The sequence below is a fragment of the Alligator mississippiensis genome, chromosome 6 (assembly GCF_030867095.1).
Source record: "Alligator mississippiensis isolate rAllMis1 chromosome 6, rAllMis1, whole genome shotgun sequence".
Classification (NCBI taxonomy): domain Eukaryota; kingdom Metazoa; phylum Chordata; order Crocodylia; family Alligatoridae; genus Alligator; species Alligator mississippiensis.
The window spans coordinates 84,311,919-84,324,126 of record NC_081829.1 but is presented as its reverse complement, the minus strand read 5'-3'; the positions used below and the strand labels follow the sequence as shown (position 1 = coordinate 84,324,126).

Below are 12,208 nucleotides of genomic sequence, written 5' to 3'. Positions count from 1 at the left end.
AAGTCTATAATCTCTAAACAACAGCATAAAACCAGATCCACAAAATTGCACTTTGTGTTCTGACTTGTGACAAGCAAAACTTTCATATGAGAATGACCCTATCATAGATTTCATAGACATTAGGGATGGAAGGGACCTTGTAAGATCATCAGGTCCAGCCTGCTGCCTAAGGGCAGGAAGTCAGCTGGGGTCAAAGGATCCTAGCAAGATAGGCATCCAAATGTTTCTTGAAAGTGTCTAGAGCAGGTGCTTGTACCACCTCAGGGGGGAGTCTATTCCAGGCCCTGAGGACTCAGACAGTAAAGTTTTTCCTTATGTCCAACCTACAATGATCTTCCAGGAGTTTGTGACCATTGGACCTTGTCCTCCCTTGGGGTGCCCTGGTGAACAGACATCCTCCCAGTTTATAAGCCTAAATAGGCTGTGCCTTATAACTTCAACTTGGGGAGTTGCTTCTTACTGAGACCATAAAAGCTATTGCTGGTAATTAACCAAGACATCCATATTGTTTTTAGCATGCTAGATCTTCCTGCTTGGGGCCACCCTAGGTCATTGTGATGTTTATCTGTGGGATAGGGCTGTGCGAAATGTCTATGTTTCATTTTGGTTTCGGATTCGGCATTTCGGAGGGACAGTGTTTCATTTCAGTGTTTTGGATCACTGTCTCTCTTCAATTTGGCCAAATCTGTTTCGAAGTTTCAATGCTGTTTTGGTGTTTCAGCCATAGGCTATAATGGGGAATCACTAAAATGCCTATAATTTAGTCATTTCTTGGCTGATTTGGATGAAAATTGCAGGGATGGTAGCCCCTTCAGAGGACATGAAGCCTGCCAAGTTTCAAGGAGATAGGTACAGAGTTTTTTGTGAAACTACACCTCAAACTGTTCAAAGCAAAACTCGTATCACTTGTCAGCAGCAGCAGCATGCTGTCATCCTGTGCACAGATCCCTGGGGGTGTCAGCCCCTGGATCCACACATGGGATAACAACATGCTGCCACTGCCGGCTGGGGCCAGTGGCAGCACCCGAGTCTGCTCCACGCACCCTGCACCAAGCGCTAGGAAGGCTGGTGCTGCCAGTGGCCCCAGCCAGCAGCGATAGCACGCTGTCATCCCGCACGCTGATCTGGGGGCCTGTGCCCACTGGGAGGCTGCAACACTGTGCCAGACTCTTCCTGGGGGCACAGGCCCCTGGATCTGTGCACATGATGACAGCAGGCTGCCATCCCTCCCCCAGAGCACTGGGATTGGAAGGGACTCAGGGACAGATCTCAGACACTGGCTAGCTACAGATGTCAATCAGAGCAGTCCTTCCCCCCCCTTTCTTCCCCCTCCCTCTTCTGAGTTTCTGTTTCCCCGCAAGCCAGCCTCTGAAACGTTTTGCATGGTTTCATTTCAGAGATGTTTTGGAGCCTTCTGTTTCATTTCAGATTCAGTGTTTCAGGCACCAAAATGGGCCAAAAAACCTCCAAAAAGAAACGAGTGCTGAAATTTCGCACGGCCCTACTGTGGGACATCTTGCATTGGTCACTGAATGATGTGGATGCCCACCTCAAATGCTATGTTGCTGACTCAGATACTGCTTCTTAAAGTAGATGGCTAGAATGCTTGTATCTTTTTTTTCTTCATTACAGTGAAAAAATTTGCTCAAGAACGAATTGCCCCTTTTGTAAAAAAAATGGATGCTGATGGAAAGACAGAAGAATCTGTACTTCAAGGATTGTTTGAACTAGGGGTCTGCACACTTTTATTTGATTTTTGTTGAGTATTGCTTTTACATTCGTACACTGATTAAATATTGTCCTTTTCTGTTATCAAATCCAAATTTGTATTTAGTAAGAACATCTCTTTGTGAAAGACCATTCTCTGACAAATTTAAATGTCAGGCTTAATTCTGGCATTCATATTGCAACAATTAAAAACAGTACAGTAGGATCAGTCAGAGTGATGCCTGGCATATATATTGCCAGTTTTGTAACATGCTATATTTCTTGATTCTCATCAGGAGACTATTATCTGGTTAATTTATTGTAGGTACTGCAATAGTAGATCTTGGGGAAAGATTTGGAGAGATTTTATATTCTCTGATCTATTTTAATTTCTAGCTATCTCCAAGTAATTGTATTTCCTGATACTGAAAGTATTCAAATGATCTTGTCAGCCTTACTTAGTGTCTGTAGGATCCTCCACACAATAGCTATATTTACATTCTCTCACTTAGCTGATGGGTATCGATCTTGGGACAGAGTGGGGAGGAACTGGATCTTCATTTTTTTCCACCATCCTGGTGGTAGAAGAATTGGCCAAGGTTGATGCAGCAGTAGCTCTTATACCTGAGCTCCAAAATACATTAATTAATAGATTACTTATTGTACATGGAACAGAAAATCAAAAGAGGACGTACTTGCCTAGACTGGCTAAAGATATGGTGAGTCAAGTATTTTTCTAAATTATAATATAGTTTAACAAGATTTTGTAATGTTAATGTCTTTTTAGGGAATTAAATGATCAAATGCAAGGGTGTCAAACTTACGGCCTACAGGGCTCATAAGCCAGGAATTTAGGGGAGGGACAAGTGGGGCAGGGCCTGCTGCTAAAATCTGGGCCATGGGGCCCTATTGGAGACGCGTGTTGGCAGCAGAGGGCAAGCAACAACTGCGTTAACTGTGCTGCCACCACATCTGGCCCGGGGCAGGGTGAACTTGACATTCCTGATTTACTGCAGTATAACGCAACATCATATATTAGCATGGACATTTTTTAATATCATCACTCTTAGAGAGGTGGTTCCATGGTAGTCAGAAGTAAGACGGAAAGTAGGGCAGGGTGGCACCTTAGGGCTCCTATGGATGTGCACAGAGCCTGCTCTGATGAGCTGGAAATCCAGCATGATTAATGGAGTCTGCTGGAGCAGGGAAATTGACACGCCCCAGCAGCCTTTGGTGTCATGTGTATCAGCATCCCCGCATGTCTCCACGCTGAAAAAATGGCAACAGTGCACTTTGAAATAAAACACTTACAATGAGCTTTAGTTTGAAGTGTCCCACTGCCATTTCTTCAGTGTGGGGATGTGACATGTGGGCGCTTTCAATTAGCATGGCTCGCTAATTAAAGCACCTGGCACTATGTTCCACAACACATGTAAAAATGCTCTTAGAGACTAAGTGGTTCAGAGAAGCATGAGACTTCATATGGCATGAGTACACATAACACGTAATCCAATTTAAATGCAGTCAGACCTGAAGTAGATGGACTTACAGACTTTCTAAATGGGTTTAAAGCTGATTGAAATCATTCAGAAGTACAGGGTGTTTATAAAATCCTTGTGCAACTTTAAACTTTAATAACTGGATATACACATGATAGAAGCAAACTGTAAATTGTGATTGAAAACATAAAGCTTTTTAGCATTTGCATAGGGTAAGGATCACAAATGCCATTCATGAAATCACTCAGCAGCAATTGGAAAATGTTTTCTATGAGTTGGAAAATTGGATTGAACGATGTATCATGAAATATGGCAGTTATGTTGAAGTCTAAACATTTGAGCTGTATTGTTAAAGCTTGGTCAATTATTCTTTCAATTGCTGTTTGTAGTTTGCTTCTATCGTGTGTACATCCAAAGTTATTAATGTTTAAATTTGCGCAAGGGCTTTATAAACATCCTGTATACCTAAAATAGCAAGTACTATTTTGAACTGGTTCAGTGTTGTGTGGACACCAAGCATTCTGTGACACAAGTATGGTTGGTCCTCCAGGCATCCCATACTGCATTGCTCCACCCTCCTTCCCCTCCCCGCTCCCCTCCTCCCCAGCTGCATACCAGAGCAGTCCATTGCAGTACTTTACTGCCTCCACCCCTGCTTTTTTTCCCTTCTGTTGGTACTTTTTATTAATGAGCATCCCTGCACCGCTTGTTTGTCAGTCACTACTTGACTGTGGCATCTCATCATGTCCCACCCCAGCCTCTGGGAATCCAAAAGTGCGGCTCCAAGCTCTCTCCTCCGTCTCCCCAAATTAAGCAGGCACACTGCAGACTTTGGTCAATTGTAGGCTGTTGAAGTTTATTGAACTTGTATTTAGGAGAAAGGAGAGTTGAATATTGAGCACACCCCAAGCCACAGGTCACCCACACCTGGGCCCTCCAATTCATGGGTGCAAGTACTCACCACCACCCCCTTATTCACCCACTGGAAGCCTGGGTGCTGGCTGCCATCCTTCAGTGCTGGAGCCACGGCACTTCACACACAACTGTGGATCAGTTTCCAATCAGTGACATTTGGAAATGCTCAATTGTTATATGTGTCCGCACCCTGCAGGCAACAGCTTAGTTTGTTGGATGCTGTTGCCTATGAAAGCTTATGTCTTAACATACATAACAGTTGAACTGTTCTAAAATGTCACTGATTGGGAACCGGTTCACATTTGTTGTGGAACAGGGTGTGGACACAAGTAAGAAGCCTTCAGATTTGAGACGCAACTTAAAAACTTACTGTTAGTGGCTGTAATGCATACTCTGAATATCTGTAGCAATCAGTGTTCAAAATTCTGAGGTAGGTCCATGATTTGTTCTGGCTGAGCAGTAAAAGTAAATACCGTGTTTATGGACAGAGCCAATAAACAGTGGGACTGGAGTGGCTGCTGTATTAAGTGAACAACACTTGAAATAATTATTTTGATGGAGAAACAGCAGACATATCCCTTATTTTACCACAGAACTGGACATACATTATTAGTACTTAATGGGTGGTGACACTTCCCTACTATGATTTTACTGCAAACTTTGTGATATCTTCTGTTTAACAGAAGTTTAATTTTTTTAAAGAAACTTTTAGCACTCTTGCTTTCAGGAAAGTATCTTGTATGGAGCTGAGACTGGAACATTTGTCCTTAGTCTCAAAAATATAGATCTCTATTCACTTGCTCAAGAGGCAGTCTCTTCTGTCTTCAGTGAATAGTAGCTGATTTGACAAACGTGAGAAGGGGAAAAAAGTTCTTTACTGGAAGAAGCAGTGGGTTCATTCGACCCGGCTCTGCAGTGTCTGTATAGACCGGGCACTTCAGCAGGGCTTTTTGGCTCTTTTATCAAAAGCTGATTCAATCAGTTATTAGATAAAAGCACCAAAATCTTTTCTGCCCGGAGCAGGGGGGCTGGACCCAATGATCTCACGAGATCCCTTCCAGCCCTAAACTTCTGTGAATCTGTGTAAAAAGCTCCACTAAAGCTCCCAATCTATACAGATGTTAGGAGAGCTAGGTCCAACTAATGTGATGCCTCTTCTGGGCATGTGCGGGACTTGGCACAGGAGCATGCAGAGTTTAAAGTAAAACAACTCACTTCCCTCTCCTCCCAGCCAGCCCCAAGGCTGAGAAGGGGGTGTGGCTCCCAGCTCTCGGGGGCAGAGCCAAGCCCCCACTGCAGACTCCCCCTCCCTTCCCCAGGCTGGCACCACCCCACTGGGGGTCTAGTTCCCTCCTCTCCCCTCCCACTCCAACCAGCAGCACCCCGCTTAGGGTCTGGTGCTGGGCCAGAGGGGCAAGCTTCCCCCTCTCCACCCCCCACCCCTCCCAGCCACCCAGAATGATATTGCTTTGGCTAGGGAGCAGAAGGGCAGGGCAGACCCTGCTTGTTGGAGCAGACAGCACAGCCCAGGGCTGCAAAGCATCCTGGGATGCTGGGGGACTGAGTTAACTTGAACCAGGAGGGGATCTGGGACAGAATTTCCATAAACCAGTTTGACTAAATCAGTTAAGTCTGATACTACGTCCAACCAGGTTTATCTTAAACCAGTTTCGGACCTTTTGAAAACAGTTTATGTGCACTGAACTTCTGTTTTCTTACAGGTTTAAACCAGTTTCTGATCACTAAACTTAACCCTAGTGTTGTGAAATGTTTCCCTTGCCCTAGTGTCCTTAGTCCCAGTGTTGTGAAATGTTTCTTGACTTATTAGAGTCTTTAAGTAACTGTTATTTTCCCTTGTATAAAAGTTAACTTCATCTAAATCAGTGGTTCTCAACTTTTTAAACTCAAGGCACACCTCAGAAAATACCAGTTCTTAGTTTTCACTATTTTTTGACTTCAGAAAAATAATAGACTAATTCTTCTGGTGTAGAGATCTCAGAAAGGCCACAACCAGTTAGAATATCCTTGACACTATGGATTCCCCCTTGAAATCTCTGGGTTTATCTTGTGAATCATGTTTGTACACCTAACAGTGCTAATATTGTGTAGCACCTCATGATGCCCTTGAAAAGATCTCAGAGCACCCTGGTTGAGAATCACTGATCTAGATGCATTAACATTAGTGTGAGGAGAAAATGTACAGGCACCCCTGCTTAATGCTGTTTCGCTTAGCGCTGTTTTGCTATAATGCTCATTTTAAATTGGTACCTGATTTCACTTAGCACTCAGCGAGTTTCGTTATAACGCTCGCAACCGCCACCTCGGGTCATTAAACACACTTATGGTTGCCATCTTGGTTCATCAAACACTTTTGGTTTCGCTTAACACTCATTTCACTTAACGCTCACGTTGTCAATTAAGAGTGCTAAGCAGGGGTTGCCTATACCTGATTCACTTAGCGCGCTTAGGAAGTTTCATTATAATGCTTGAGGGGTCTCCATCTTGGGTCATGAAAAACACTTGTAGTTGCCATCTTGGGTCATCAGGTACTTTCAGGTTCGCTTAGCATTCGTTTTGCTTAATGCTTGGTTTTTCAGGAACCAATTAAGAGCACTAAGCGGGGGGGTTGCCTGTAGATCTTTAAAAAGCAGTAGTGTTATAAAACACCTTCCAACATGCATACCTGGGATTCCTTCTGTGACAAATGTTATTCTTTTGTATTTGTGTACTGTAAAGTGTTTTATCCAAAATGATTTACTGATACAAAGGGTATTTAGAATACAAAGTATTAGGTCTGTTTTACAAATGGGTTAACTAGAAGTATAGAGAGATTACAAAGTACGCTAAAATTACAGAAAGAATCACTGTGGCAGAATAGGGAGGATGTCCCAGAAGACATAACTTTGCTTCCTTCTCTTTACCTCTAGGCTATCCTCCCTTCATATCTGTAAACTTCACTTTGCCACTACACACAACATGCACATTAAAAAGTAGTTTAAATATTTAACAAGATTGATTGCTTTATGTCCACTTTGCTTTTAAACTTTGTTAATGTTTGCAATGCAAATATTTTACATAAAATCTATAAAATAGTTTTCCTTTTAATCAACAGGTGGGCAGTTTCTGTCTTTCAGAGGCTGGATCTGGCAGTGATGCGTTTTCTTTAAAGACTCGCGCTGAAAAGAAGGGAGACTATTACATTATCAATGGCTCAAAGATGTGGATTAGCTCTGCGGAGCTGGCTGGAATGTTTTATGTCATGGCAAATGTAGATCCTTCTTTAGTAAGTTGCTAAGGAATAGCTGTGGCTGTTTCTGCTGATAGTTGGTAATATCATGACAATGCTCCTCATTTTGTGGTGTGAAGGTTAATATTCTTTGCCCTACGGCAGATAAACCTTTAAAAATTAGCTCTATTTCCTGAACAAAAATGGAGAACCTCACAAATAGTTTAACACAGTGGTGTTATTCACAAACTAATTTGGAAATGCTCCTTCTGCTGGCGCTGTGTCACCTGGCTCATGAGACTCCCTACAGATTTGGAAATGTGGCAGCAAGGGAGCTGTAGCAGCATCAATTGCTCCCGGAGCCATGGCAATTAATGCTGCCACCGCTCCCTCACTGCCAAATTTCTGGATCGCTGGGGAGCCCCGTCCCCTAGATGACAGAGCCCTATGACCAGATCGGATCATCGTGCAAGGTTGGGCTGCAGCTGAATCCAGCACATGGGGTCACAGCAGCATGCTGGATTGCACGTAAGAGCTAGTCCAGCGCACCAGGTTGTGACAACATATCAGATGGCACATGTAGACCAACATGGCTCATGGGGCCATGACTGCACAACCGATCACATGTGTGAACTGACCCACATGGGATCCAGTCTGCAGACTGGTTCCATGCAACTCATCCAGCCCTTGGGGCCAGAGTGGTTAAACACCACTGACTTAACAAATTTCTTTCTGCCTTTGGCAAAATAGAAGTGACAAAAAGCAAGCTCAAATTAAGGCCACAAAGGGCATGTCTACACGTGCATTAATGTGCTTTAGTTAATGTGCATTAAATCTAGAACCCCTCTACTAGGAAAATGCTCATTAGCCTATCTTAATGCACATTAACTAAAGAGCACTTTTTAAGCAATACTTTAATGCACATTAAAATAAGCTAATGCACATTAAAGTGCACATGTAGACATTCCCAAAAAGCATTGGTACAGTAAACTGGTTATTTTTGCCTAGGGCAGGTAGCTCATGTAGCTTTTCTGAAAAGGTAGATGTGATGTTTTAGTCATTTGTCATTTTGATTTTAAGGCAAAAGTTAAAAAAAATCCCAATTTGCCTGTTTTGGAATGTGAATACATTTCTACAGGTTATTTTAGTGTTAGATTTAGTGTTTAAGATAACTTGTGTTCTTTTGTTCAAAATAGGAACCTTCTATGCCCATTGCTTGTGAGTATGATAACACTGCAGGGCTAAAGTTTGAAAACTGGGTATTTCTGCACATCAGTGCAAGTACAGGATTACTACTCCAACCATTAAGAAATCTTAAAGGTTATCCAGTCAAAGAATAAAAGAAACAATACTAACTGTTGCTATCTTTTCACAGTAAATTAACTATCGTTTAAAAACTGTGGCCTGAAGTGTCAGCCACCAGTGTTGAGGAGGAGCTGAAGTATGTTGGGTACTCTGCTATCCAGGCCCTCAGCTGGATATGCAGAATGCTTTCAGCACCCACCAGATGCTGCTGTTAGCTAAAAACCTCTAACTCTGCATCACTAGATTCACATGTTTGAAGCAGAATATTTGTGCACAGAACATAACTTGCAAAACAAGAGTTATAGTTCCTACAGATAAATCTCCCTTCCCCACCCCTCCCCTCCTCTCCTCGCTTCAGTTTTTGTGTCCAGTATCAGAGCTGCTCAGGGTGGCTGAGACAGGGGGTGGTAGCCTGCAGAATTGGGAGGGCACATCCTCATAAAATTGCTCATTGCTTATAAAATCTTTAGAGAATTTAGCTGTGTTCAGTGAGCATATTTTAAAAGTTGTGTAACGTGGTCAAATCTCAGCATTTTTTTATCCCATGAGGACAGCCAGAAGCATTTCCTTGGTCCTTATTAAATTCTGTTTACAGCAGATATTACTGAGGAAACAGAATAGTTGATAATGCCACATTTTGCCTATTAATATAACATTCAACAGGTTTAAACTGTAAGATGGGGAAATCAGTTAATCAAAAATTATTGATTAGATGCTTTGTTTTTATTTATTCCTTAGGGATATAGGGGAATTACATGCTTCATAGTAGATCGTGATACAGAAGGACTATGTGTAGGGAAGAAAGAGGATAAACTGGGACTCAGAGCATCTTCTACATGCCCAGTAACATTTGAAAATGTTAAGGTACAGTAAGTGTTCTAAAGCTTCTGGTGGAAGTTTAGAGATTTTGAAGTGTGTTTTATGTATGATAAAGGAAAGAAAGCTCAATAAGGGCTTGATTTTTCATGTGCTGAATCTTGTGAAGGTGTAGCAACTACCCAGCACTCCTGAGGATCATCTTACCTTGGTGTTATAAGTTTCCACTAATGGGTCAATTTTGAATACTCTTTTCTCTCTCCCTATTTATAATCCTGTGTGCTGGCAAGGGTTCTACAAAAGTGCTATGGGAATCGAATTCCCTTTTTTATATCGTTGCCTTCAGTTATAAGGTGTATTAAATAAAACATGTACTCTGATTCAGCTGTGAGCACTCCTAGCAGTTGCAGAACAGAAGAGAACAAGGAGTAATTGAGTGATTTTTATTCTTTAGGTTCCTGAGACCAATATCCTGGGACAGCTTGGACAAGGCTATAAGTATGCAATCGGAATGTTAAATCGAGGCAGAATAGGTATTGCTGCGCAGGTGGGTAACAGTGTTTAATGTGATTGTTCTGTAGTTTGAATTGGGACTGAAACCTTTAAAACATAAGAGATTGGAAAAGGTAAATTATAAAGAAAATTCTTTATGAAAAGACTCTGTGTTGCCACCAGATGTCACTCTTTCTTTATGTAAGGCAAAGCAGTAGTATTTGGTATAGAGCTGGGGGGGTGGAAAGGCTGGGCAGCCTCCACTTCTCCATACTCATGTCTAGCTGTACACGTTGAAGGTATGGGTGACCTCTCATGCATACACCAGGATCCAAAAGGTTCAACGGTTGCCTACTACTTACGGTGAAATTTCAGTCACTGGCAGAATTCTGGCTCCATGAGAACCATAGTGCATTAAATAGCAATTATTCTCCAATGATAAACTTCCTAATTTTGAAATGTATCTAGAATGTTAGCTTACATTGTAGTTATTGCTTCAAACAGCAACCTCAGCTCTTTAGCCAATACTGAATATAACACGGTAAAAATAATACTTAGCACTTCTCAAATTGATTCTAGGGAAACTGAGTGAAGTTTCATATTCGCTTTTCATCTTAATTAGGTTTTCACATCAACTTGTTTAGAAGTGGTCCCAAAACAAAAATTGATACTTTGTAACAGAAGTCCTCTGAATCAGTGGTACTGTACAACATTTTTAACAAAAATGTCAGCTGGATTTTTTTGATGATTTAAAGAAAAAATATCTTGTTATAAACCCAATTCACATACCAAAATTTCAGTTGATTTCAGTGGATGTAGGATCCAACTCTAAAGGTTATGAGGCTTTTGAATTACTTGACTTATATTTTAAAAATGTACTTCACAAATATTTTGCTGAAGAAATAGATATGCCAAGTTGGGCGTGGTACATCTGTGCTTATAATTTTAAAGGTTGTTTATTTTCCTTTTCCTTTTCAAATTGCTGGTAGACAGCTCAGGTCCTAGGCTTTCCATATAGTGGGGTAGAGCAATGCTACTTCAAGTCTGCTTTTCCATCATTTTTAAAGATCATCTATGATTAAACTTTGTCATATATGGCCTTAAAACTAGAGAACTGGGGCCCATTGTTCCCAGAGATATAAATAATATAGATGTTCTGGCAATAAACTACACTGTCTGGGTTTTACTCTAATTAATGTACCCTAATTAAAAGTTAAGGTCAGGTAGTTGTTATATCTTAGTTAATACTTTTTGACACCTTCAAATAAAGAGAAATGTGCTTGAATGAACAAGAACAGCAGTTTTAAAAACCCTGTAGTATTGAATTTAGTTTTGAAGTAGTAATAGTAAAAGGTAATGAACATCTTATAAAAATATGATTGTGGCTAAGAAAACAGTTTCAGATAGTTCTGATGTAAAGTAGACATACATGATGTTGTATATGCTAAAGTTTATATGATTTGTTTCTTTACAGCAATGCAATGCAATCCTGTAATGTAGCGTATAGCTAATTAGGATTGCTACAATCAGATTTTTTTATACTGCTTCTCCATATGTTGTTTGATCTGTAATGCCATGAGGAAATGTCTAGGGAATTTGGGATAACCTAAGCTCTTCTGTATAGCTTTCTGATATGTATACAGTCTCTCTCTCATGTTCTTGATGCTGTGGCTTTTTCCCTTATGCTGAGAAGTGGCATTTGCATTCAAGTTAACTACCTTGTCTTCCCAAGGATCTGTAAAGCACCCCGCATTTATTTGGACACCGTGTAAAAGCTGACTTTAGTTTGATCAAATAGCTGACTATCATCATCTAGTAACTTGCCTTTACATATTATTCATCCATGCACTTTCTGCTGTTAAAGTTTTATGTAGTTCCAATTTTGAAATCAGAACTATTCTTATTTATTTCATGTTTGACTCCCTTTTAATCTGGTGTGGGAGGTTTTAGGCATTTTTTTGGTTGTGTGTTTCTTTTGCACACTTTCCATCTTTGCTCCTGTTAGAAGCAGCAGTAAGCACAGCCTGCAGAAAGGGCAGCTAGATAAGAATGAAAGCAACTAGGTTCTTAATCCCTCATTTATCCACTGCATGATACTCCCTCTTTTTAGAAGTGGACCTTCGAAAGGTCACTAATTCCTTGTGGGATCTTTTCTTCAAGCTAATTTTTGTAATGAAACATGCTTCCTGGGTTTTTATATTTTTTTTTCAGACCTAGACCAGCCTATGAGAAGCTGGGACAGATACAA

General features: G+C 41.1%; 1 protein-coding gene across 2 annotated transcripts in view; it reads left to right on the top strand.

Moving 5' to 3' along the window:
- The window catches only part of ACADSB (acyl-CoA dehydrogenase short/branched chain), a 46,633-nt gene that overhangs the window by 25,297 nt on the left and 9,128 nt on the right, over positions 1–12,208 (top strand). For both annotated transcript variants that reach the window (XM_014600940.3, XM_019482844.2), the window contains exons 3-7: positions 1,633–1,733; positions 2,220–2,426; positions 7,234–7,404; positions 9,391–9,516; positions 9,923–10,015. In XM_014600940.3, the coding sequence (XP_014456426.1) occupies positions 1,633–1,733; positions 2,220–2,426; positions 7,234–7,404; positions 9,391–9,516; positions 9,923–10,015 (698 nt within the window). The remainder of the gene's footprint in view (positions 1–1,632; positions 1,734–2,219; positions 2,427–7,233; positions 7,405–9,390; positions 9,517–9,922; positions 10,016–12,208) is intronic.